General features: G+C 51.9%; 1 protein-coding gene across 1 annotated transcript; it reads left to right on the top strand.

The window, feature by feature from the left end:
* Positions 1-216: 216 nt before the first annotated feature.
* On the top strand, positions 217-1143 carry LOC311200954 (olfactory receptor 14A16-like; the record flags this gene model as incomplete). The annotated part of the gene is made up of 1 exon (XM_084275256.1): positions 217-1143. One exon carries the CDS (start codon positions 217-219, stop codon positions 1141-1143), a length of 927 nt encoding a protein of 308 aa, XP_084131382.1.
* Between the last annotated feature and the right edge of the window lie 21926 nt (positions 1144-23069).

The raw sequence follows: 23069 nt of genomic DNA, 5'->3' as shown, positions 1-23069 counted from the left end.
GCAGGACTGAGTTCCCTGAGCCCACAGCCAACCCTCCTCCCAGCATTGGCACACTCAAGGCAGCACAAAGCAGAACTCCCAAAAGGGACCTGATAAAAGTCTTCTTGAAAACAGAGAATCAGTGTGAATTGGAAAGTGTTTTGATCAAAGTAGAGTTCCCCAACTTCTCACTACCAATTTCCTCCTTGGACAGGTCTCCACACTTGACGACAGCAGATGTCCAACAGCAGCAGCTCCATCAGCCAGTTCCTCCTCCTGCCCTTTGCAGACACACGGGAGCTGCAGCTCTTGCACTTCTGCCTCTTCCTGGGCATCTACCTGGCTGCTCTGCTGGGCAATGGCCTCATCATCATCACCATAGCCTGTGACCACCACCTCCACACCCCCATGTACTTCTTCCTCTTCAACCTCTCTGTTACTGACCTTGCCTACATCTCCACCACTGTTCCCAAAGCCATGGCCAATTCCTTGTGGGACACCAGGGCCATTTCCTACACAGGATGTGTGGCTCAACTCTTTTTCTTTTTAGTTTTGCTCTCCACAGAGTACTTTCTTCTCACTGTCATGGCCTATGACCGCTACGTTGCCATCTGCCACCCCCTGCACTACGGGACCCTCCTGGGCAGCAGAGCTTGTGTCCACATGGCAGCAGCTGCCTGGGGCAGTGGGTTTCTCCATGCTGTGCTGCACACAGCCAACACATTTTCACTGCCCCTGTGCCATGGCAATGCCCTTGACCAGTTCTTCTGTGAAATCCCTCAGATCCTCAAGCTCTTCTGCTCAGATGCCTACCTCAAGGAAACTGAAGTCCTTGTGGTCAGTGTCTGTTTATGTTTTGGGTGTTTTGTGTTCATTGTGGTGTCCTATGTGCAGATCTTCAGGGCCGTGCTGAGGATCCCCTCGCAGCAGGGACGGCACAAAGCCTTTTCCACCTGCCTCCCTCACCTGGCTGTGTTCTCCCTGTTTGTCAGCAGTTCCTTCTTTGCCTACCTGAAGCCCCCCTCCATCTCCTCCCTATTTCTGGACCTGGTAGCGTCATTTCTGTACTCAGTGTTTCCACCAGCAGTGAACCCCCTCATCTACAGCATGAGGAACCAGGAGCTCAAGGATGCCGTGTGGAAACAGATGACTGGATGTTTCTAAGCAACAACGAACTGCTCATCTTCTGCTTATCACTGACCGTGTAACTCACATTAGGACCAGTCTCTATTTAGTATGGGTTTTAGTTCCTGGTTCTTTGTTTGCCTCTAGTTTATTTAAACTGGAATATGATGGTCCACGTTCATCCCATTGCTGATACAGTATGTCCCACACGCTGGGTAACGATGGGCTGTGCTCTCTCTGCATCACGTCTGCCTGAAAAGGTGCACATATTTTTCTTTCTTAAAATTTCTCCTGACATTTATTAAATATTTAACATTTTCATCAACTGAATCACTTGACCACTTGTCTGAAATGGCAATGCTTTCCCACCATGACAGAACAGGAATTTCCTTGAAGTGGAACAAACATAAAGTCACAGAATCTTTTACAAAGTCCAACCACAGCCGAACCCTGCCTAGTCCACCTCCAGACCATGTCATCAAGCACAACATCTGCACACCTTTGTAATACTTCCAGGGGTGGCTACTCCACCACGTCCCTGGGCAGCCTGTTCCAATAGCTGAATACCCTTTCCATAAAGAAATTCTTCCTGATCTCTAACCTAAATCTCCCCTGGTATAATTTCAAGCCATTCCCTGTCATCCTATCGCTTGTTAGCTGAGATAAGAGGCCAACCTGCACCTCTCTATATCCTTCTTGCAGGTACTTCTAGAAAGTGATAAGGTCTCCCTCAGCATCCTGAAGACTAAAACGCCCCAGTTCCCTCAGTTGATCCTCACAGGACTCGTGCTGCAAACCTTTCACTGTCTACTCTGCCATTCTCTGGACACAATTCAGCATCTCAACGTCCTTCTTTTAGCAAGGGGCTCAAAACTGGACACAGTACTCAAGGTGTGGCCTCACCCGAGCTGAGTATAATGGAACAATCTCTTCCCACTCCTGGCAGTCACACTATTCCTGATCCAGGCCTGGATGCCGCTGGCCTTCTTGGCCACCTGGGCACAGCGCTGGCTCATATTCAGCTAACACCCCCATATCCTGTACTTCTAGGGAGCTCTCCAGCCACTCTGCTCCAGGACTGTAACCCTGCCTGTTGTTATTGTGACCAAAGCTCATGACCAAGCCCCATAAAGCCTCTGCCAATTGATCCAGCCTGTCTAGGTCACTCTGCAGAGCCTTCCTGCCTTCCACAATTTGGTGTCATGTACCAACTTATTGAGGCTGCACTCAATCCCCTCGTCCAGATCATTAATAAAGATGTTAGAGAGGATGGACCCCAGCACTGAGCCCTGGAGAACACCACATGGGATGTGCTGCCAGCTGGATTTAACTCCATTCACCACAGCTGTTTGGGCCCAGCCTTCAGCCAGTTTCTGACCCAGCAAAGAGTATACCCATCTAATTCATGAACAGATGCTTCAGCAGGGTGCCCTGGGGGAAACTGATGAAGGCTTGACTGAAGTCCATGTAGATCACATCCACAGCCTTCCCCTCGTCCACTAAGCAGGTCACCTTGTCATAGAAGGAGATCAGCAGCTTGAAGCACAATCTGCCTTTCCTAAACCCATGCTGACTGGGCCTGATGGCCTGAGTGTGGTGCATGTGTTGCGTGATGGTACTCAAGATTATTTGTTCCATCAACTTCCCCAGCACTGAGGTCAGGCTGACAGGCCTGTAATTCCTCAGGACCTCCCTCTGTCCCTTCCTGTAGATGGGTGTCACGTGTGCAGCTTCCAGTCAGGTGGAAGCACCACGTTCAGCCAAGACTGCTGGTAACTAAGGGAAAGTGGTCTGGGGAGGAAATCCACCAGCTCCCTCAGTACCTTGGGGTGTTTCTCATCCAGACCCATCAACTCGTATGGATCTAAGCAGCTGAACAGGTCAGTAACCAGTTCCCCATGGATGGTGGGGACTTCAGTCCACTTCCCATCCCCATCTTTCCACTCAGTGGTCTGGGTATCAGGGGACCAATGGTGTTACTACTAAGGACTTAGGCAAAGTACATCAGCCTTTTCTTCATCCTCCATCACAGTGGTTCCCCCCAATCCAGTGAAGGTGGGAGATTCTCCCTGGCCCTCCTTTTGCTATTAATGAATTTATAGAATTAATAACAAAAGGATTACCAGGGAGAATCTCCCACCGTTATTGTAGGTCACAAACAAAAGGTGCAAGGGTTGAAAAAATTTCCTTTCTAGAAACCTCCCCAGGTAGCCCACTAGTAGCCCCAGTGTCTTTGGGGTCAGGGCTTTCCTAGCCAGGGGAACAGTCCTACGATTGCCCCACACAATTTTTGTGTCTCTACTAGTTTCTGCCTTTGAAAATTCTAAACATCAATAGCTCCCAAATAAATCTGTGAAGGCTGAAAGATGTTCCTGGGCTGAAACCTTACCAGTTAGCCAACAAGCAGCTCTTGTAAACTGTGGGCAAAGGGCATTCCTGGCTATGGGAATTGTCCTATAACACCAGACATCATTTTCCAGCTCTACCAGCGTCCACATTCAAAGACGCTAAATGCCCAGCAATAGCTCCACAACAAAAGGTTTGAGGGCTGAAACATCTTGGGAGTCTGAAAACTCCCCAGGATGCCCAAAAGCAGCCCCAGTAACCTTGAGGCTCAGAGCTTTTGTAGCTGAGAGAACAATCTCAACAGTGCCTGATGTCATTTTCAGCCTCTACCAGCATCCAACTCCAAATGTGCTGAATGTCCACCAATAGCACCAAAGCAAAAGGAGCGAGTGATTAAAGCTGCTCCTGGCCTGAAACCTACTCAGACATCCCATTAGCAGCCCCAGTAATCTTGGAGCTCAGGACTGTCCTTGTCAAAGGGAACAGTCCTTACAAGTGCCTGACCTCATCTTCCTGCTCCAGCAGCGTCAAGTTTCAAAAATGCAAAATATCCAGCAAGAGCACCTAAACCTGCCCAGGCTGTGCACTGGGAGCACCAGTAAAGCTGACCCCCTTCACACGCTGCTTGGCCGTAGCAGCAGCTGAGGAGAGAGACTTCATGGTTATGAAACTGGATCATGTTGAACTGCTGTTTGTTGTCAGAGAAATCTGTCTGTGCCTGTGAGCCCAGATGATGCCAGGAAAAGTTTTGGGAGTCCCAGGAGGCCAGTGAGGGAACTGCTGGGCTTGGGGAAGAGCAAGGATATCCAGACAGGGCTGGATGTCAAGAGACTGCTTTTCCTGCCTGTCCAGATCTCCTTAGCAGACCCAGAGCCCTGGGACAGGCTGCCCAGGGAGGTGGTGGAGTCTCCTTCACTGGAGATATTCAAGACCCGCCTGGACTCCTATCTGAGTGATATGTCCTAGGGAGCTGCTTTGGCAGGGGGTTGGACCTGATGATCTCTCAATGTCCCTTCCAACCCCTACAATTCTATGATTCTATGTCCATCACAGAATGCTGCTGTCACTTCTTCTGACAACTGAGCCATGACAGAAAATACCTGTGACTGGAAAAAGGTCCTCCATGGGAAATCCCTTTGAAACCTGTATCACTAGGGATCCAACTAAAATCCAAGTAGTTGGTGGCCTCCCCTTTGGTAGATGCAAGAAGGCAACCATGCTCCATGGCCTTGAGGACAATGTGTCTTCCCTGAGGCCTCTTTGGCAGGGACATCAGCCACAGCTAAGGGGGCAAAGATCTCATTTCTATCAGGCCCTTTCCACCTGTCTGGCACCCTTGGCCATCTGCACCACAGTCATCCCACACGGCCTCACCCCTGTACCTGGTTCTTTGTAGGCTGCAGGGATGCAACACGCTTTCCCACCTCATTGTCACCTAACAATGTCCCTGCCTGTACTGCTGTCTCTCCCTCCTCGCCAGCTGTTCCCACAAGCACAAACCCACCAGCCCATCCACACTTCCTCCCAGTGACTGCTTGCACCACAGCACTATCCTCAGAATGACATTTCTTTATCCTCATGTCCACCCTGGCCTTCAGAGCCATCAGTTCACATGGACTTCCTTTCTTATGTTCTTTTCACATAGCACAAAGAGGGCTTCCCCCAGTCTCCCCTTCCCCAGGCTAAAGCAGCCCAGGTCTCTTGGCAGCCTTTCCCTGACCACATACATGTTCCTCCTCATTCCTCCAGACTGGGAAGCCCCACACTGGGACTGACTGCTCCAGAGGTGGCATCACCAGTGCTGAGTGCAGATGGACCAGAAGGGCCCTTGTCTGTGCAGCCACGCTCCTCCCAGTGCAGCCCAATGTGCTCATGGCCAGATTCCTGTTCAGCACCTCTGACTGCTATGGCAGCCCCTGCAATGCCCAAATTCTTCTCCTTGTGGCCGGTTTTCCACCCGTCACGTCTGAGCTGCCTTGATGTGGGGGTGTTGTGCTGGAACCTTTTCTCATGGTTTCACCCCAGCCCAGAGCCAAGCACCACGCAGCCGCTCTCTCTCTAAGAGGGGGGGTGTGGGGGAATTGGGGTTGGGGGGAAAGGAAGGGAAAAGGAAACCAAAGAAACCCTAAACCTCATGGGCTGGAATAAGGACAGTTTACTGGGACAGCAGAGAGAGAAACAACAACAACAGGATTTTGTGGCAAAATACACACAACAGGTGATGCACAGTGCAGTCTGTCACTGAACCCCACAGCTCTGGCCGCACAGCTCACAGCCATCCTGAAAGCACGTGTGTCCTGGAGCTGAGTTCTCCTGCCCCCACCACGCTCCTTTTATGGTGTGATCTGAATGAAATAGGCCTTTTTGGGCAGTTTGGGTCACCTGTCTTGGCTGTGTCCCCGTTCCAGCTCCCAGGGTGCTCCCCACCTTCCTGTTACTAGTAGAGAATGAACAACAGAAAAGTCTGATTGCTTGGACACAACTAAAGCCTCCCTGTTATCAGCACTGCTCTCATCCTAACAACCAAATGTGGCACCACGCTGGCTGCTAGAAGGAAAATCAACTGTATTCCTCCTGAAACCAGCCCACCTTTGTAGACAACAAGTGCACCACAACAGTGGGCTCACTCCTGTAGTCATACAGTGTGGATAATCCCCTTGGTCAGTTATGGTCAGCTGGGCCTGTTCTGTCCCTTTCTGGGCACTTGTGCACTCCCAGTTGACTCATTTCTGGAACAGAATTAGAATAAAGGCCTTAATGCTGTGCAAGCCCTGCTCAGCAAGGAAGAAACATATTTATTTAGACTTTATGGCTTACAAATCCAAACACCAGAACTATGGGGGCCACCAACATGAGAATTAATTCCAGCCGCAGAGAAAATATGGGCAGGAGGAGGAGATCTCTTCTGCTTGGAAATCTTCCTGATGTTCCTGTTCATCAAATCCCAGAATTTCTAAAGGTCTCTCTGAAGGGAATCTCCATTTCACTAATGGTTCACATGTGCTCACAGATGGCTCTCTAACTTTCTGTACTTTTAACCAAATGACAGCAATAGGTGCTAAAGAACCTGGGCCTCTATTGCTGGACATCTAGCATGTTTGAGAGTGGATGATGGTACAGCCTGAAAATGACATTTTTAGGACTGTTTCTGTGGCTAGGAATGTCCTGAGCCCCAAGGTTAATGGGGCTGTTAGTGGGCTACCTGGGGAGGTTTCAGGCCAGAAACCTTTTTCCACCCTCGCACCTTTTGCCATGGAGCTGGTGCTGGACATTGAGCAGTGTCACAGGTGGACACTGTTGAAGCTGGAAAATTATGTTGGGCAGAGTTACATCCACTCCCATGGCTACAAAAGCCCTGACCCCATGTTCCTGGAGCTGTTAGTGGGATACCTGGGGATATGTAAGGCCATGAACATCTTTCATCCCTCACACCTTTAGTTTGGGATGTATTGCTGGGCATTTAGCAGGTTCAAAGGTGGACACTGGTATAGCCAGAAATGACATCAGGCAATGTTAGGACCCTTCTTTTGTCTCTGAACACTCTGAGCTGTAAGGTACTGGAGCTGCCAGTGATCTACCTAGGCAGGTTTCAGGCCAGGAGAATCTTTCATCCCTGACACTTTTGTTAGGGATCTCTTGCTGTCATTTAGCAGTTTGTAGGTGTATGCTGGTAGAGCCCCAAATGCCTGTCTTCCAATACCCCGAGCAGCTGGAGAATCTATCCCAAGGGGAATTCTGACAATGAACCTGACTACTGTAGAAAGCAGAAATGAAACTGCCCATTGAGAACAGGAGCCAATACCAGGGTGGCAAGAAAGAAGAGAGTACATTAGAAAGTAATGGAAATCCCCAGGGAGCAGAGTCCTGGCTGAGCAGGGTGGTTCCACCAGACTGGAAACTGGCAAATGTGACAGAAAGAAAGACCAGAAGGAGGATTAAGGGAACTACAGGCCTGTCAGCCTGACCTCAGCGCTGGGGAAGGGGATGGAACTAATCATCTTGAGTACCATCATGCAGCACATGCAGGACACTCAGGGGTGAGGCCGTGTAAGCATGGCTTTAGGAAAGGCAGATTGTGCTTGAGGAAGCTGATCTCCCTCTATGACAAGGTGACCTGCTTAGTGGAGGAGGGGACGGCTGTGGATGTGATCTACCTGGACTTCAGTAAATCCTTCATCACTGTCTCCCACAGCATCCTGCAGGAGAAACTGGCCACTCATGGATTAGATGGGTATACTCTTTGCTGGGTTAGAAGTTGGATGAAGGCCAGAGAGTTGTGGTGAACAGAGTTAAATCCAGCTGGTGGCAGGTCACCCTGCTGTAAGGCAGAGAGGCTCTGCAGAGAGACCTGGACAGACTGGATCCATGGGCAGAGGCCAGTTTTAAGGAGTTCAACAAGGCCAGGTGCACTTTGGTCACAATCCCCCCAGGCAATGCTACAGGCCTGTGGCAGAGAGGCTGGAGAGCTGCCTGGAGGAAAAGGATCTGGGGATGTTAGTGGACAGGCAGATGAACATGAGCCAGCACTGTGCCCAGGTGGCCAAGAAGGCCAACAGCATCTTGCCTTGTATAAGGAGTAGTGTAACCAGCAGTAGTAGGAAAGTGATTGTTCTGTTGTACTCAGCTCTGGTGAGGATGCACCTTGAGTACTGTGTCCAGTTTTTTACCCCTCACTAAAAGAAGGACGTTGAGATGCTGGACCGTGTCCAGAGAAGGGCAACCAAGCTGGAGAAGGGTGTGGAGCACAAGTCCTGTGAGGAGTGGCTGAGGGAACTGGGGCTTTTTAGTCTTAAGAAAAGGAGACTGAGCAGAGACCTTATCCCTCTCTACACTACCTGCAAGGAGGGTGTAGGGTGTTGGGGTTCAGTTTCTTATCTCAATAGACAGGGATGGGATAAGAAAAAATGGTGTCAGATTGCACCATGGGAGATTTTAGTTAGATATAAGGAGGAATTTCTTTACTGAAAGGGTAGTGAAGTATTGGAAGAGGCTGCCCAAGGAAGTGGTGGACTCACCATCCCTAGAGGTATTGAAAAGGTGTGTAGATGTTGTGCTTGAGGACATGGTCTAGAGATGGACTAGACAGGGTTAGGGTCTGGTTGTGGACTCGACTATATTAAAGATCTCTTCCAACCTAAGTGGTTCTATGATTCTGTGGTAGACTTCCAGGAAATTCTGGTTCTGTCATGGGGGGAAAGCATTGCCATTTCAGACAAGTAGACAAGTGATTCAGCCAATGAAAATATTCTAATAATTTTTTTAGAAATTCCAGGAGAAAAGTAAAGAAAAACTGTGCACCCTTCCAGGCACACATGATGCAAAGAGAGCACAGCTCGACATCACAAAGTGGCTGCGTCACAAAAGACCAGGGGGTACTACATTAGGAATGGGATGAACATCCACCATGTCATTACAGCACAGAGAAAACAGAAGGAAACAAACCCTTCAAAATACAGGCTGATCCTAACGTGTGTTCCATGGCCAGCGACAGCAGAAACAGATGAGCAGTTTGTCACTGCTTAGAAACATCCAGTCCTCAGTTTCCACAGGGCATCCTTGAGCTCCTGGTTCCTCATGCTGTAGATGAGGGGGTTCACTGCTGGTGGAAACACCGAGTACAGAAATGACAATACCAGGTCCAGAAATAGGGAGGAGATGGAGGGGGGCTTCAGGTTGGCAAACACAGCAGTGCTGAGAAACAGGGAGACCACAGCCAGGTGAGGGAGGCAGGTGGAAAAGGCTTTGTGCCGTCCCTGCTGCGAGGGGATCCTCAGCACAGCCCTGAAGATCTGCAAATAGGACACCACGATGAACACAAAACACCCAAAATCTAAACAAACACTGACTACAATGACCCATATTTCCCTGAGGTAGGCATCTGAGCAGGAGAGCTTGAGGATCTGGGGGATTTCACAGAAGAACTGGTCAACAGCATTGCCCTTGCAGAGGGGCACTGAAAATGTATTGGCTGTGTGCAGCACAGCATGGAGAAACCCACTGGCCCAGGCAGCTGCTGCCATGTGGACACAAGCTCTGCTGCCCAGGAGGGTCCCGTAGTGCAGGGGGTGGCAGATGGCAACGTAGCGGTCATAGGCCATGACAGTGAGAAGAAAGAGCTCTGTGGAGATCAAACATACAAAGACAAATAGTTGAGCCACACATCCTGTGTAGGAAATGGCCCTGGTGTCCCACAAGGAATTGGCCATGGATTTGGGAACAGTGGTGGAGATGTAGCCAACGTCAGTAACAGAGAGGTTGAAGAGGAAGAAGTACATGGGGGTGTGGAGGTGGTGGTCACAGGCTATGGTGATGATGATGAGGCAGTTTCCTAGGAGAGCAGCCAGGTAGATGCCCAGGAAGAGGCAGAAGTGCAGGAGCTGCAGCTCCCGTGTGTGTGCAAAGGGCAGGAGGAGGAACTGGCTGATGGAGCTGCTGCTGTTGGACATCTGCTGCTGTCAAGTGTGGAGACCTGTCCAAGGAAGTAAAGGTTTGGTTTTCTCCTGACTGAGAGCTGAGGAATCCAGTCTCGCAGGTCAGAGCTCCAAAGCCCTCCTGCGGTCTCATCCTAACCAAGGAGGATCTCAGCTCCCTGCTCCCAGCCAGGGACACACAGGGCTCAGTGCAGCTGTCCACACACAGGTGATGACTGGCATTGCCACGGCCTCTGTGCTGAGATGTCTCCTGCATGGGGCTCCTCTCTGGGGCACAAGAGTCCCTGGGAGAGCGGTGCCATTGTGGGGGGCAGCTGCAGCCCAGCAGTAGCTTTAGGGTCAGGAACAGACAGACAGGCACTTAGGGGTTTCTCCTCACTGCTCGTTGGGCTGCCAAGGAAAAGAATCAGCCTGAACCCTGTAACTCTGGGTGCAGAGTCTGTGCGGGGTGGCAGAAACCAGGGGGTGGGTGTCAGGAATAGTCATGGAGGTGCCAAATCTCCACTGCCAGGGCATTGCTGGGAGCAGCTCATCCCTCCCTGACAATTCCTCTGCTGCCTGGAGCTGTCCCTGCAGCTGCTTCTTTCTACCCATCTCACCTCCTGCTCTGTGCTCACAGACCTCATCCAACCTGCCCTGGGCTCAGCTCTGCTCTGCAGACCCCTCCTGGCATCAGGGCTCTGCCCCAGGGAACCTCTGTGTGTGCAGAGAATCAAGTTTTCACTGCAGATTCTCAAGGGGAGAGATAAGTTCTCATCTACCACACTCAGCAGAGCCCACAGGAGAGGAAAAGTCAAAGCAAAGACTCTGCCTTTGCAGAAATATTCTCTTTGGCATTTCTCAAGGATCAGCTCTGGCTGGGAGCAAAGCTGACCCAGGCAGCACTTTCTTACAGCAGAAGGACCTTACGTTGCCCCTCTCTTGGTCTCTCCTTCAACCCAGAGGTGCTGTCTATATCCCTGTGGAAAGCCCAGCAGGCAGCCTGAGTGCTGACCCTGGCAGCAGCAGAGTCCCTGCCCCAGCACACAGACCCCAGAGTCACAAGGACCCTGCTCGCAAGGACAGCCCTGGGAACCCCTCATCATGCCCAGGAGAAGACAGCTGTCCTGCCCTGTCCCTCTGATGGGGCAGAAGGGCATCCTTTCCAGGCAGCAACTTGTCCTATAGAGAACCTGTCCTCCTGACAGACCCCACACTTTGCCTCATGTCCCAGCTTTTGGAGATCCCTCCAGGAACAGCACCTGCATTGCTCTGCACCCACAGACATACCACAGACATACTCACAGGTAGAGTGCTGAGGATATTTCTCTTCCAGTGACGTCTCAGCATCTGTCAGCTCTCTCAACCTCTCAGCTCTCCCCTTGATGCCTACAGGCAGTGTCCCCAGCCCTGTGTGCTTGGCAGAGGAGCTACTCTGTGGCAGAGCTGTCCCTCATCAGTGCTGTAATGTTTCATCAGCTCCCACTGTCCCAGGAGTCCAGCCCAGCTACAGCAGAGGAGCAGGTGAAGGCGTCACGTACTCCTCGGCTCCTCTGAGGTATTCCTGAAGCTCCAGGGAACCAACTTGGAAAGAGAGTGAAGTCCTCCCTGCCATCTGCTCTCTAGTCTGGGGAGAAATCCTTCTGTCCAGCAGAGTCCTTTCTCCTGATCAAACACGAGCTGGGCAGAAGAATCACTTTTTCTTGTCTCCACATGAGGCAGGACCCCCAGACAGGGACAGAAAGGGAACTCTTTCCCTTGGAGAGGGTAAAAAAGTATGACAAGTGACTAGAGGCACTTCATCCTTGCTTTGCAGCCCTGGGGCTGAAAGGGGATGCAGCTCTGGCACAGGGCTGCCTCAATCCAAGGCAACCTGGGATTCCTCTTGCCACAGTTCCAGTGGGCACAAAAGAGGCACCTGCTTCCTGGGAGCTGCTGGTCCCAACTCCTATGGGAATTAATGGGGGGTGGAGGTCAAGAAGGAGGTGTTCAAACACCAACACCTGATGAAACCTGAGGGGCCAGAGGTGCTCCAAGAGACGTGCAGGGAGATCCAAGGTCAAGGAATCACAGAATGTTAGGAGTTGGATGGGACCTCAAAAGGTCATCTAGTCCAACCCCCCTGCCAGAGCAGGATCACCTGGACTAAACCACACAGGAACACATCCAGGTGGGTGTGAATGTCTCCAGAGAAGGAGACTCCACAACCTCTCTGGGCAGTCTGTCCCAGGGCTCTGGCACCCTCACAGTGAAAGAGTTTCTCCTGACATTCACATGGAACTTCCTCTGCTCCAGCTTTTACCCACTGACCCGAATAAGGCCACCCCTCAGTCTCCTCTTCTCCAAGCTAACGAGGCCCAGCTCCCTCAGCTCAGAGGAACTGGCCAGCATTGCCCCTCTGCAGAAAGAGGACCAGCTCAGAGGAAACAGGGACGGGCTCCTGGAATGGCTGCATGTTAAACGTGGCCAGGCAGGATCCAAGGATTCCCACAGGGAGGCACATGTCAGGGGGTGGCCTGTCACTGGGAAGCTTGCCCCACCTGGCTCTGGGCCTGTGAACAATGCTGCCTGCGGCTAGAGCGGCACCCCATGGAAGAGACCCCCCTCCAGCTGAGAGAGAAAAAGACCCTTTGGGAGGCCTGGCAAATCGACTCTATTGGAGCCCTTGGGAAGGCGGAGGGGAAACAATAGTATTAGTGGGAGTGGAAATCATTTCTGGCCTAGTCCCAGCCCAGGCATTTCCAGGAGCAGCAGGAGAACAGCCAGGGAGGGCCCTGACAAACTGGTTTTGCTTTCTGCCAACCCCCAGTCTGTTCAGTCAGCCCAGGGCAGTCATTTCACTGCTGCCAAGGGGCAGGAGTGGGCCAAGGAAGGAGGAGTCAGGTGGGGATTTCACCCCCCGTGTTACCCCCAGGCTAATGGGATAGTGGGGAGAACTAATGGGCTTTTGAAAGGGTTTTTAAAAGCTCACAAGCCACACTGGGCAGAAGAACTCTGGGATGCAGTTCCCCGAGTCAGTGATTGCTGGGGAAGAAAGGGATGTCCCATCTAAATGCCTTTTGTCCCAAACCCCCCAACTTTAATCTCCAAGCCCCATACTCCCAGTACCCCAGAAAAGCCATTTTCTCTCCTGGTCTGCCAGTCTTGGTAGAAATGCCGACCATTGGGACCGTTCCCCTTGTCCTGGCTGAGCCCCTCAACAAATACGCTTGGAAAGCAAAAGATGCCCATGGGAAGGAACACAAAGTCAATACAAGGTGGATTATTCCATCCTTCTAATAACAATCTACGACCAGTCCCTTAATACAAACTGAGTCTGGGTTTTTCTCTTTTCCATATGGAATCTCTGACACCTGCTTGAAGGAATAGATGAAGCTGTTAATTGTCTGTATAGTTTAGTTAATAACTGCTTTGTTAATATTTATAGGACGTTTATCAGAGTATCACAAACATTGTTTTGGTCAACCATTATCACCACCTTTAATATCTGGGGAAATGTTTGTGCCCCCCTCTTCAGCCTGGGGTGGCAAAATGTATTTATAACTTTAGGCCAGCAGGTGCCCAACGCTTTTAACCTGACAAATTGTTGGGGATGTGGGAGCCCTTCAGGATTTAAAGACTGGCCATGGGCATTGAAACAATATCCCCTAAATGGCTCCTGAGTGATCTAAGTGACATAACCATTGGTAATGATTCATTCTGTTGGAATGAGGAAACAAATCTATGGAAAACCCCAGTTCCAGAAAAGGGGGAATATTGTCTGAATCGGAACGACAACAATGGAGGTTTTGTGGGTCGTAGTGTGTGTGATTGGACCTTCAGGTCTGGAAATCCTTGTATCTTCATTGGGTGTCGACCCATTAATTGTTCAGCTGTCCTGGTTCTGGCCAGGCCAGGGTTAACCTCCCCAATCAGCCATCACAGGTGATCTGAGTTAGCCCAGGTGAGCTGAGTTGGCCCAGGCTGTTTTCCACTCCACCTTCCCCATAAATGCAGCTGGTTGAGGGGGAGCTGGCTGGCTGCTTCCAGGACAGTCTGAGTGTGGCTGGGATGGTGGGTCTGTTGTTCTGTCCTTCCTGTCGGGCAGCCTTCTGTTGTCCTTGGGTCAATAAGGTACTCTGTGTTAGCACTGGGTGTGAGTGTAACTAACCATTATTGTTCCACATTCATGGTGATTTTTGGCAGTAAACTGTCCTTATCCCCACCCATGGGTGCCAGAGAGAGAGATTCCCCTGCACCCCGTGGTGAAAACCATGGTAGAGCGGATGTCCCCTCACAGCCCATGGATAAGGCTGGGGAGCAGAGACCACCTATGGCCTGTGCACAGACTGACCCACCCTGCAGCAGGTTTGCCAGGGCACTTATGACTCTGTGGGGGACCAGGCTGGGGGAGTCTGGGCCCGAACGTCAGCACCCATGGAAGGGAGTTCTGCTGAGAGGCCTGTGGTGAGGAGATGACTCCCCGGTAGAGAGGACTCACACTGCAGAAGTTTGTGGATATGACTCGTGTGGGAGGGACCCCACGGTGCAGCAGGGGAAGGGGGTGTGTGTGGAATGACCCCTGAGCTAAGATGGAAGAGAACTTGGGAGGAATGGACTGAAAACCCCCATTCCCTGCCCCTCCCTGTGCTGTGATGGGGGAAAGAAGGGAGCAAATTGATGATTAAAGTCATATGTGTGAAGAAGGGGGGGGGCAGGAGGAAGGAAGATGAAGTGTTAAGACCTGGGCAAGGAAAGCAGCTTTAGAGGAACCTCCAGAACCCCACTCCCCATTCCCTGCCCCTCCCCACGCCATGTTGGGTGGGGGAAGAAGGGAGTAAAATCGTGATGGAGTTTAACTCTGCTAAGAAGCAAGGGGCAGGGGGAAGGTGCTTTAAGACCTGGCTGTGCTTCTCATTACCCGACTCTGGTTCACTCAGTGTGTAGTTGTGGTAGTAATAAATCACTTTTCTTTCTTTCCTTTATTCTGTCTTGAGTCTGTTTTGCCCATTGTGCTAATTGGAAAGTGATCCCTCTGTCCTTATCTCAAGTCCTAAGCCTCCTGATATATATTTTCTCCCCTTTTTGGCTGGAAAGGGGAATGACAGAGCAGCTTGGTGGCCATTTGGCCTTTAGCCAGGGCCAAACCACAACAGAGGGTTAAGGGTGGGCTGAGGTAGGGTTTAAGGTGTGGGTGGGCAACCACGGGTGCTGGGAGGGGACATGGGGATTTTGAAGGAGGGTTCTGGGGGTGGATATGGGGGGATCTGGGTGGAGGAAGAGGAAAATTATGGGAGTAATATGGTGCTATACTTTCCAGCTATACCAGCATCCACCTTTCAACCTGTTAACCATAGAGAAGTACATTCCAAGCAAAAGGTGGGAGGGATGACACATGTTCCTGTCCTGAAACCTCCCCAGGTTGCACACTGGCAGCCCAAGTAACTTTGGGCATCAGGGCTTTCCTTTCAAAGGGTCAATCCTAAAAGTACCTGGTGTCATTTTCAGATTCTACCAGCATCTGACTTTGAACATGCAAAATGTAGAGTATTAGCACACAAAAAAAAGGTGTGAAGGATGAAAGATGTTCCTGTCCTGAAACCACCTCAGGGAGCAGCCAAGAAGCCCCAGTAACCTTGTGGGTCAGGACTGTCCTTTCCAAGGGAACTGTCCTAGCACTGCCTGACATCATTTTTGGGGTCTACCAGTGTCCACCTTCAAACATGCTAATGGTCCAGCAGTATTTCCCAAACAAAAGGTGGGAGGGATGAAAGATGTTCTGGGCCAGAAACCTCCCCAGGTAGCCCACAAGCAGCCCAAGTAACCTTGAGGCTCAGGGCATTCCCAGCCAAGGGCATCATCCTAACAGTGCTGGACGTCATTTTCCGGCTCTGCCAGCATCCACATTCATAACTTCTGAATGTGCAACTACACCACCAAAACAGAAGGTGTGAGGGCTGAAAGATGTTCCTGGCCTGAAACCTCCCCAGGTACCACACTAGAAGCACCGTTACGCTTGGAGCTCAGGGCATTCCCAGCCATGGGAATGGTCCTAGCAATGCCTGATGTCATTTTCAGGCTCTATCATAATCGACCTTTGAAGATGCCAAACATCGAGCAATAGAGTCCCAGGTTCTTTGACACCTCTTGCTGTCATTTTTTTTAATGCACCACAACTTTGAAGAGCCACCTGCAAGGAGATGTGAACTGCTAAGAAAATGGCACTTCACTTCAAACAGACCTTGACAAACTCTGGGAATTTGATGAACAGGAATATTGAGAATGTATTAAATCAGGAAAGATCTCCTCCTGACCATATTTTGGCTGGACTGGAATGAATTCTCATGCTGGCAGCCACCAGAGTTCTGTGGTTTGGATTTGTAAGCAAAAAAAGTCTGAATAAACCTGTTTGTTGCTTGCTGAGCAGGGCTTGCACAGCATCAAGGGCTTTTGTCTAATTCTGCCACAGAAATGAGTCAACTGGGAGTGCACAAGTACCTGGAAGGGGACAGAACAGCCCCAGCTGACCATAACTGACCAACAGGCTTATCCATACTGTGTGACTACAGGAGTGACCCCACCATTGTGTTTCACTTGTTGTCTGCAAAGGTGGCCTGGTTCTGACCGAGATAAAGTAAATTTTCTTTGTAGGGGCCGGTGGAGTGCTGAGGGAAGCCATCTTTGTGCTATGTAGAAATAAGAAAGGAAGTCCATGTGAAACCACAGCTTTGGAGGTCAGAGAGTGGACATGAGGATAAAGAAATGTCATTCTGACCCTCTGGTAGTGCTGTGGTGCAAGAAATCCCTTGGAGGCAGCCTGGCTGAGCTGGTGGCTTTGTGTTTGTGAGAACAGCTGTCAAGGAGGGAGAGACAGCAGTACAGGCAGGGACATGGTGGGGTGAGAATGAGGTGGGGGAGTGCATTGGGTTCCTACAGCCTGCAGGGAAACAGGCACAGGCATGGGGCAGGGTGGGATGGGCTGTGGTGAAGATGGCAAAGGGTGGTGGCCAGTTTGAAATGCCCTGATAGAAACCAGGTCTTTACCCATTGGTTATGGCTGATGTCCCTGACACAAAGGCTTCAGAGGAGCCATATTGTCCTCACAGGCATGGAGCATCATTGCCTCCTTGCACCCACTGCAGGGGAGGCCACATGTGTCATAGCCCTGTCCTTCCTTTGGCATCACACACCTAAGGAGGGTGACACAGGTGAGGGTCAGGATCTCTCTGCCCAGGGGCTGGGGTCAGCACTTGGCATTTCTGTTTCATCAGACAAAGCCAGGGTGTCCTCAGCATCAGAGCTGCCTGCGCTTTGCCTGTGTTTGTCTGTAGTTGTCTATTCTAATGAGCCTATGGGGAGGTTTTGTCAGCAATGGCTCCCAGTGAGGCCTCTTAATGTTTCAAGGCACTTTGGGCTTTACACCTGACTTCAACTTCTGGAGACATTCCTTCACTCTCCTCTTGGTGTCTGAGGTCTGTGGACTCAGAAGAAAAGACACCATGGGGCTCATTAACATCCAGAAAGCCCTTACAAGCATGGCTCTTCAAGTCACTTTCATTAAAAAACTCAGGACTTATACAACTACTTGGATTTTAGTTGGGTCCTTAGTAATTCCTTAGATTTCAAAGGAATTTCCTCTGGAGGACCTTTTTTCAGCCTGTCCAAGTCACCCTGCAGAGCCTTCCTGCCTTCCAGCAGATCAACACTCACACACTTTTGTGCCATCTGCAAATTTACTGATGGTCCAATTGATCCCCTCAGCCAGATCATTAATGAAGATACTAAAGAGAACTGGCCCCAGCACTGACCCCTGGGGAAACCACGTGTGACCTGCTGCCAACTGGATTTAACTCCCTTCATCACAACTGTTTGGGTCTGGCTGTACAGCCAGTTTCTAACCCAGCACAGAGTATACACATCTAATCCATGGGCAGCTAGTTTTTCCAGCAGGATGCTGTGGGAGACAGTGATGAAGGTGTCACTGAAGTCCAGGCAGACCACATCCACAGTCTTCCCCTCATCCAAAGAGCAGGTCACCTTGTCACAGAAAAACATCAGTTTGGTCAAGCACAATCTGCCTTTCCTAAACCCAGTCTGACTGGGCCTGATCCCCTGGGTGCCCTGCATGTGTTGCATGATGGCACTCAAGATGATTTGTTCCATCACCTTCCCCAGCACCGATTTCAGTCTGACAGGCATTTTGTTCCCTGGGAACCTCCTATCGGCCCTTCTTGCAGATGGGTGTCCCATGTGCAGCTTCCAGTCAGGCGGAACCACCCTGGTGAGCCAGGACAGCTGGTAAATAAGGGAAAGTGGCTTGGAGAGCACTTCTGCCAGCTCCCTCAGTACCCTCAGGTGTATCCCATCTGGAACCATTGACTTGTGCAGATCAAGGCGGCTGAGCAGGTCACTTACCAATTCCCCTGGGATTATGGGAGCTTTGGGCCAATTCACATCTCCATTTTTCCACACAGGGGTCTGGGTATCAGGACACAACTGGTCTTACTGCTAAAGACTGAGGCAAAAAAGGCACAAAGTTCCTCAGCCTTTTCTTCACCCTCTATTACATTGATCCCTCTGGGTCGAATAAACGTTGGAGATTCTCCCTGTCCCTCCTTTTGTCATGAAAATATTTATATAATTATTATTAATTATCAAAAGCACGAAATATTAATATTACTCTTAATATTACTTAATATTTAAAGAACTATTATTTATACCAGTAACATTGTCATTAATATATTTATAGAATTATTAAGAAAAGGAGGGACAGAGAGAATCCAAAACCTTTACTGTTGGTCAAAAAAAAAAAACATTTTCAGCCCTTGCAAATTTTTTTTTTCTTAATAATTCTATAAATATATTAATGACAATGTTACTGGTATAAATATGTTTCCCATCCAGAAACTCTCCTAGGTATCCCACTAGCAGCCCCAGTAACCTTGGGGGTCAGGGCTTTCCTAACCACTGGAATGGTCTGAAGAGTCCCTGGTGTCATTTTGTGGCTCTACTAGTGTCCCCCTTTAAAAATTCTAAACATACAGCAATAGCTCCCAAATAAATCTATAAAGGATGAATGATGTTCCTGGGCTGAAACCTCCCCAGGTAGCCCACACGCAGCCCTGGTAGCCTTGGGGCAAAGAGCATTCGTAGCCAAGACAATGGTCCTATAATATCAGACATCATTTTCTGTCTCTACCCATGTCCACAGTCAAAAATGCCAAATGTCCAGCAATAGGTCCCAAACAAAAGGTTTGAGAGCCTGAAAGCTCCCTGGGTAGCCCAAAAGCAGCGCCAGTAACTTTGGGGCCTAGAGCTTTCGTAGCTGAGGGAACGGTCCTATGGGTCCCTGATGTAATTTTCAGGCTCTACCAGAGTCCAACTTTGGAAATTCTAAATGTCCAGTAATAGCTCCCAAACAAAATGTGCATGGGCTGAGAGATGTTTCTGGCATGAAACCTCCCCAGGTAGCCCACTAGCAGCCCCAGTAACCTTGGGGCTCAGGGCTTTCCTAGGAGAGGGAGCAGTTCTAAGATTGCCTGACTTCATTTTTGAGCTCTACAAGAGCCCACCTTTGAAACTGAGAAACATCCAGGAATAGCTCCCAAACCCATTGGTGTCAGGGCTGAGAAAGGTTTGTGGCCTGAAGCCTCCCCAGGTAGTAGAGTAGCAGTACAGGAAACCTTGAGGCTCAGGGCATTCCTAGCCAAGGCAACGGTCCTTAGAGTGCCTGACGTCATTTTTCCATCTACCAGCAATCACCTTCGGAAGTGCTAAACCTCCAGCAACAGGTCTGTAACAAGAGGAGCGAGGGTTGAAAGATATTCTTGGCATGAACCCTCATCAGTGTTCAGACGTGAAGCACAAGGAACCTTGGTGCTCAGGTCGTTCCTTGCCAAGGGAACTCTCCTAATATTGCCTGATGCCTCCTCAGGCTCTACCAGCATCCATCTTTGAAATTTCTAAACTTCCAGCAACAGCTCCCAAACAAAAGAGCGAGAGTTTAAAGATATTATTGCCCTGACTGCTCCTCAGGGAGTGGACAAGCAGCCCCAGTAACCTTTAGGATCAGGGCATTCCTAACAAAGGGAGAGGTCCTAAGATTGCATGATGTTGTTTTTGGGCTCTACCAGCATCCACAGTTGAAACTCCTAAATGCCCAGCAATAGTTCCTAAGGAAAAGGGGTGAGGGCTGAAAGATGTTCCTGGCTTGAAATCGCCGTGGTTAGCCCACTAGCAGCCCCAGAAATCTTGGGGCTCAGGTCTCTCCTTACCAAGACAATGTTCTAACAGTGCCTGACGTCATTTTCAGGCTCTCCCAGCTTCCAACTTTGAATCATAGAATCAAAGAATCATAGAATTGTAGGGGTTGGAAGGGACCTCAAGAGATCATCGGGTCCAACCCCCTTGTCAAAGCAGGTTCCCTAGGACATATCACTCAGATAGGCATCAAGACGGGTCTTGAATATCTCCAGAGATGGAGACTCCACCACCAACGAAATCCCCCAGACCCGAATGGAGAGGGGCTGCTTGGGGGCCCCCTGGGACACCTTCAGGACAGCTAGGTCTTTGGGTCCTGGCTCCTTCGCTTTGGGAGCAGTCGCTGGACGTTGGGCATGTTGGCCGGAGAGTGCTTCTCGGGCCACGACCAGCAACCTGGCAGGTACCTCCCAGGTTCCCGGCCCAACGAAAGCCCCCAGACCCAAATGGAGAGGGGGTGCTTGGGGGCCCCCTGGGGCCCCTTCCGGCCAGCTAGGTCTTTGGGTCCTGGCTCCTTCGCTTTGGGAGCAGTCGCTGGACGTTTGGCATGTTGGCCGGAGAGTGCTTCTCGGGCCGCGGCCTGCAACCTGGCAGGTACCTCCCAGGTACCCGGCACAACGAAAGCCCCCAGACCCAAATGGAGAGGGGCTGCTTGGGGGCCCCCTGGGGCCACTTCAGGCCAGCTAGGTCTTTGGGTCCTGGCTCCTTCGCTTTGGGAGCAGTCGCTGGACGTTGGACATGTTGGCCGGAGAGTAATTCTCGGGCCGCAACCTGCAACCTGGCAGGTACCTCTCAGGTTCCCGGCCCAACGAAAGCCCCCAGACCCAAATGGAGAGGGGCTGCTTGGGGGCCCCCTGGGGCCCCTTCAGGCCAGCTAGGTCTTTGGGTCCTGGCTCCTTCGCTTTGGGAGCAGTCGCTGGACGTTTGGCACGTTGGACGGAGAGTGCTTCTCGGGCCGCGACCTGCAACCTGGCAGGTACCTCCCAGGTTCCCGGCCCAACGAAAGCCCCCAGACCCAAATGGAGAGGGGCTGCTTGGGGGCCCCCTGGGGCCCCTTCAGGCCAGCTAGGTCTTTGGGTCCTGGCTCCTTCGCTTTGGGAGCAGTCGCTGGACGTTGGGCATGTTGGCCGGAGAGTGCTTCTCGGGCCGCGACCTGCAACCTGGCAGGTACCTCCCAGGTTCCTGGCCCAACGAAAGCCCCCAGACCCAAATGGAGAGGGGCTGCTTGGGGGCCCCCTGGGACACCTTCAGGACAGCTAGGTTTTTGGGTCCTGGCTCCTTCGCTTTGGGAGCAGTCGCTGGACGTTGGGCATGTTGGCCGGAGAGTGCTTCTCGGGCCACGACCTGCAAGCTGGCAGCTACCTCCCAGGTTCCCGGCCCAACGAAAGCCCCCAGACCCAAATGGAGAGGGGCTGCTTGGGGGCCCCCTGGGGCCCCTTCCGGCCAGCTAGGTCTTTGGGTCCTGGCTCCTTCGCTTTGGGAGCAGTCGCTGGACGTTTGGCATGTTGGCCGGAGAGTGCTTCTCGGGCCGCGACCTGCAACCTGGCAGGTACCTCCCAGGTTCCCGGCCCAAAGAAAGCCCCCAGACCCAAATGGAGAGGGGCTGCTTGGGGGCCCCCTGGGGCCCCTTCAGGCCAGCTAGGTCTTTGGGTCCTGGCTCCTTCGCTTTGGGAGCAGTCGCTGGACGTTTGGCATGTTGGCCGGAGAGTGCATCTCGGGCCGCGACCTGAAACCTTGCAGGTATCTCCAAGGTTCCGGGCCCAACAAAAGCCCCCAGACCCAAATGGAGAGGGGCTGCTTGGGGGCACCCTGGGGCCCCTTCAGGCCACCTAGGTCTTTGGGTCCTGGCTCCTTCGCTTTGGGAGCAGTCGCTGGACGTTGGGCATGTTGGCCGGAGAGTGCTTCTCGAGTTGCGACCTGCAACCTGGCAGGTACGTCCCAGGTTCCCGGCCCAACGAAAGCCCCCAGACCCAAATGGAGAGGGGCTGCTTGGGGGCCCCCTTGGGCCCCTTCAGGCCAGCTAGGTCTTTGGGTCCTGGCTCCTTCGCTTTGGGAGCAGTCGCTGGATGTTTGGCATGTTGGCCGGAGAGTGCTTCTCGGGCCGCGACCTGCAACCTGGCAGGTACCTCCCAGGTTCCCGGCCCAACGAAAGCCCCCAGACCCAAATGGAGAGGGGCTGCTTGGGGGCCCCCTGGGGCACCTTCAGGCCAGCTAGGTCTTTGGGTCCTGGCTCCTTCGCTTTGGGAGCAGTCGCTGGACGTTTGGCATGTTGGCCGGAGAGTGCATCTCGGGCCGGGACCTGCAACCTTGCAGGTACCTCCAAGGTTCCGGGTCCAACAAAACCCCCCAGACCCAAATGGAGAGGGGCTGCTTGGGGGCCCCCTGGGGCCCCTTCAGGCCAGCTAGGTCTTTGGGTCCTGGCTCCTTCGCTTTGGGAGCAGTCACTGGACGTTTGGCATGTTGGACGGAGAGTGCTTCTCGGGCCGCGACATGCAACCTGGCAGGTACCTCCCAGGTTCCCGGCCCAACGAAAGCCCCCAGACCCAAATGGAGAGGGGCTGCTTGGGGGCCCCCTGGGGCCCCTTCAGGCCAGCTAGGTCTTTGGGTCCTGGCTCCTTCGCTTTGGGAGCAGTCGCTGGACGTTGGGCATGTTGGCCGGAGAGTGCTTCTCGGGCCGCGGCCTGAAACCTGGCAGGTACCTCCCAGGTTCCCGGCCCAACGAAAGCCCCCAGACCCAAATGGAGAGGGGCTGCTTGGGGGCCCCGTGGTGCCCCTTCAGGCCAGCTAGGTCTTTGGGTCCTGGCTCCTTCGCTTTGGGAGCAGTCGCTGGACGTTTGGCATGTTGGCCGGAGAGTGCTTCTCGGGCCGCGACCTGCAACCTGGCAGGTACCTCCCAGGTTCCCGGCCCAACGAAAGCCCCCAGACCCAAATGGAGAGGGGCTGCTTGGGGGCCCCCTGGGGCCCCTTCAG

This window comes from Gallinula chloropus (assembly GCF_964237585.1).
Source record: "Gallinula chloropus genome assembly, chromosome: 25".
Lineage (NCBI taxonomy): Eukaryota > Metazoa > Chordata > Aves > Gruiformes > Rallidae > Gallinula > Gallinula chloropus.
This window is presented reverse-complemented; position numbering and strand designations above follow the sequence as displayed.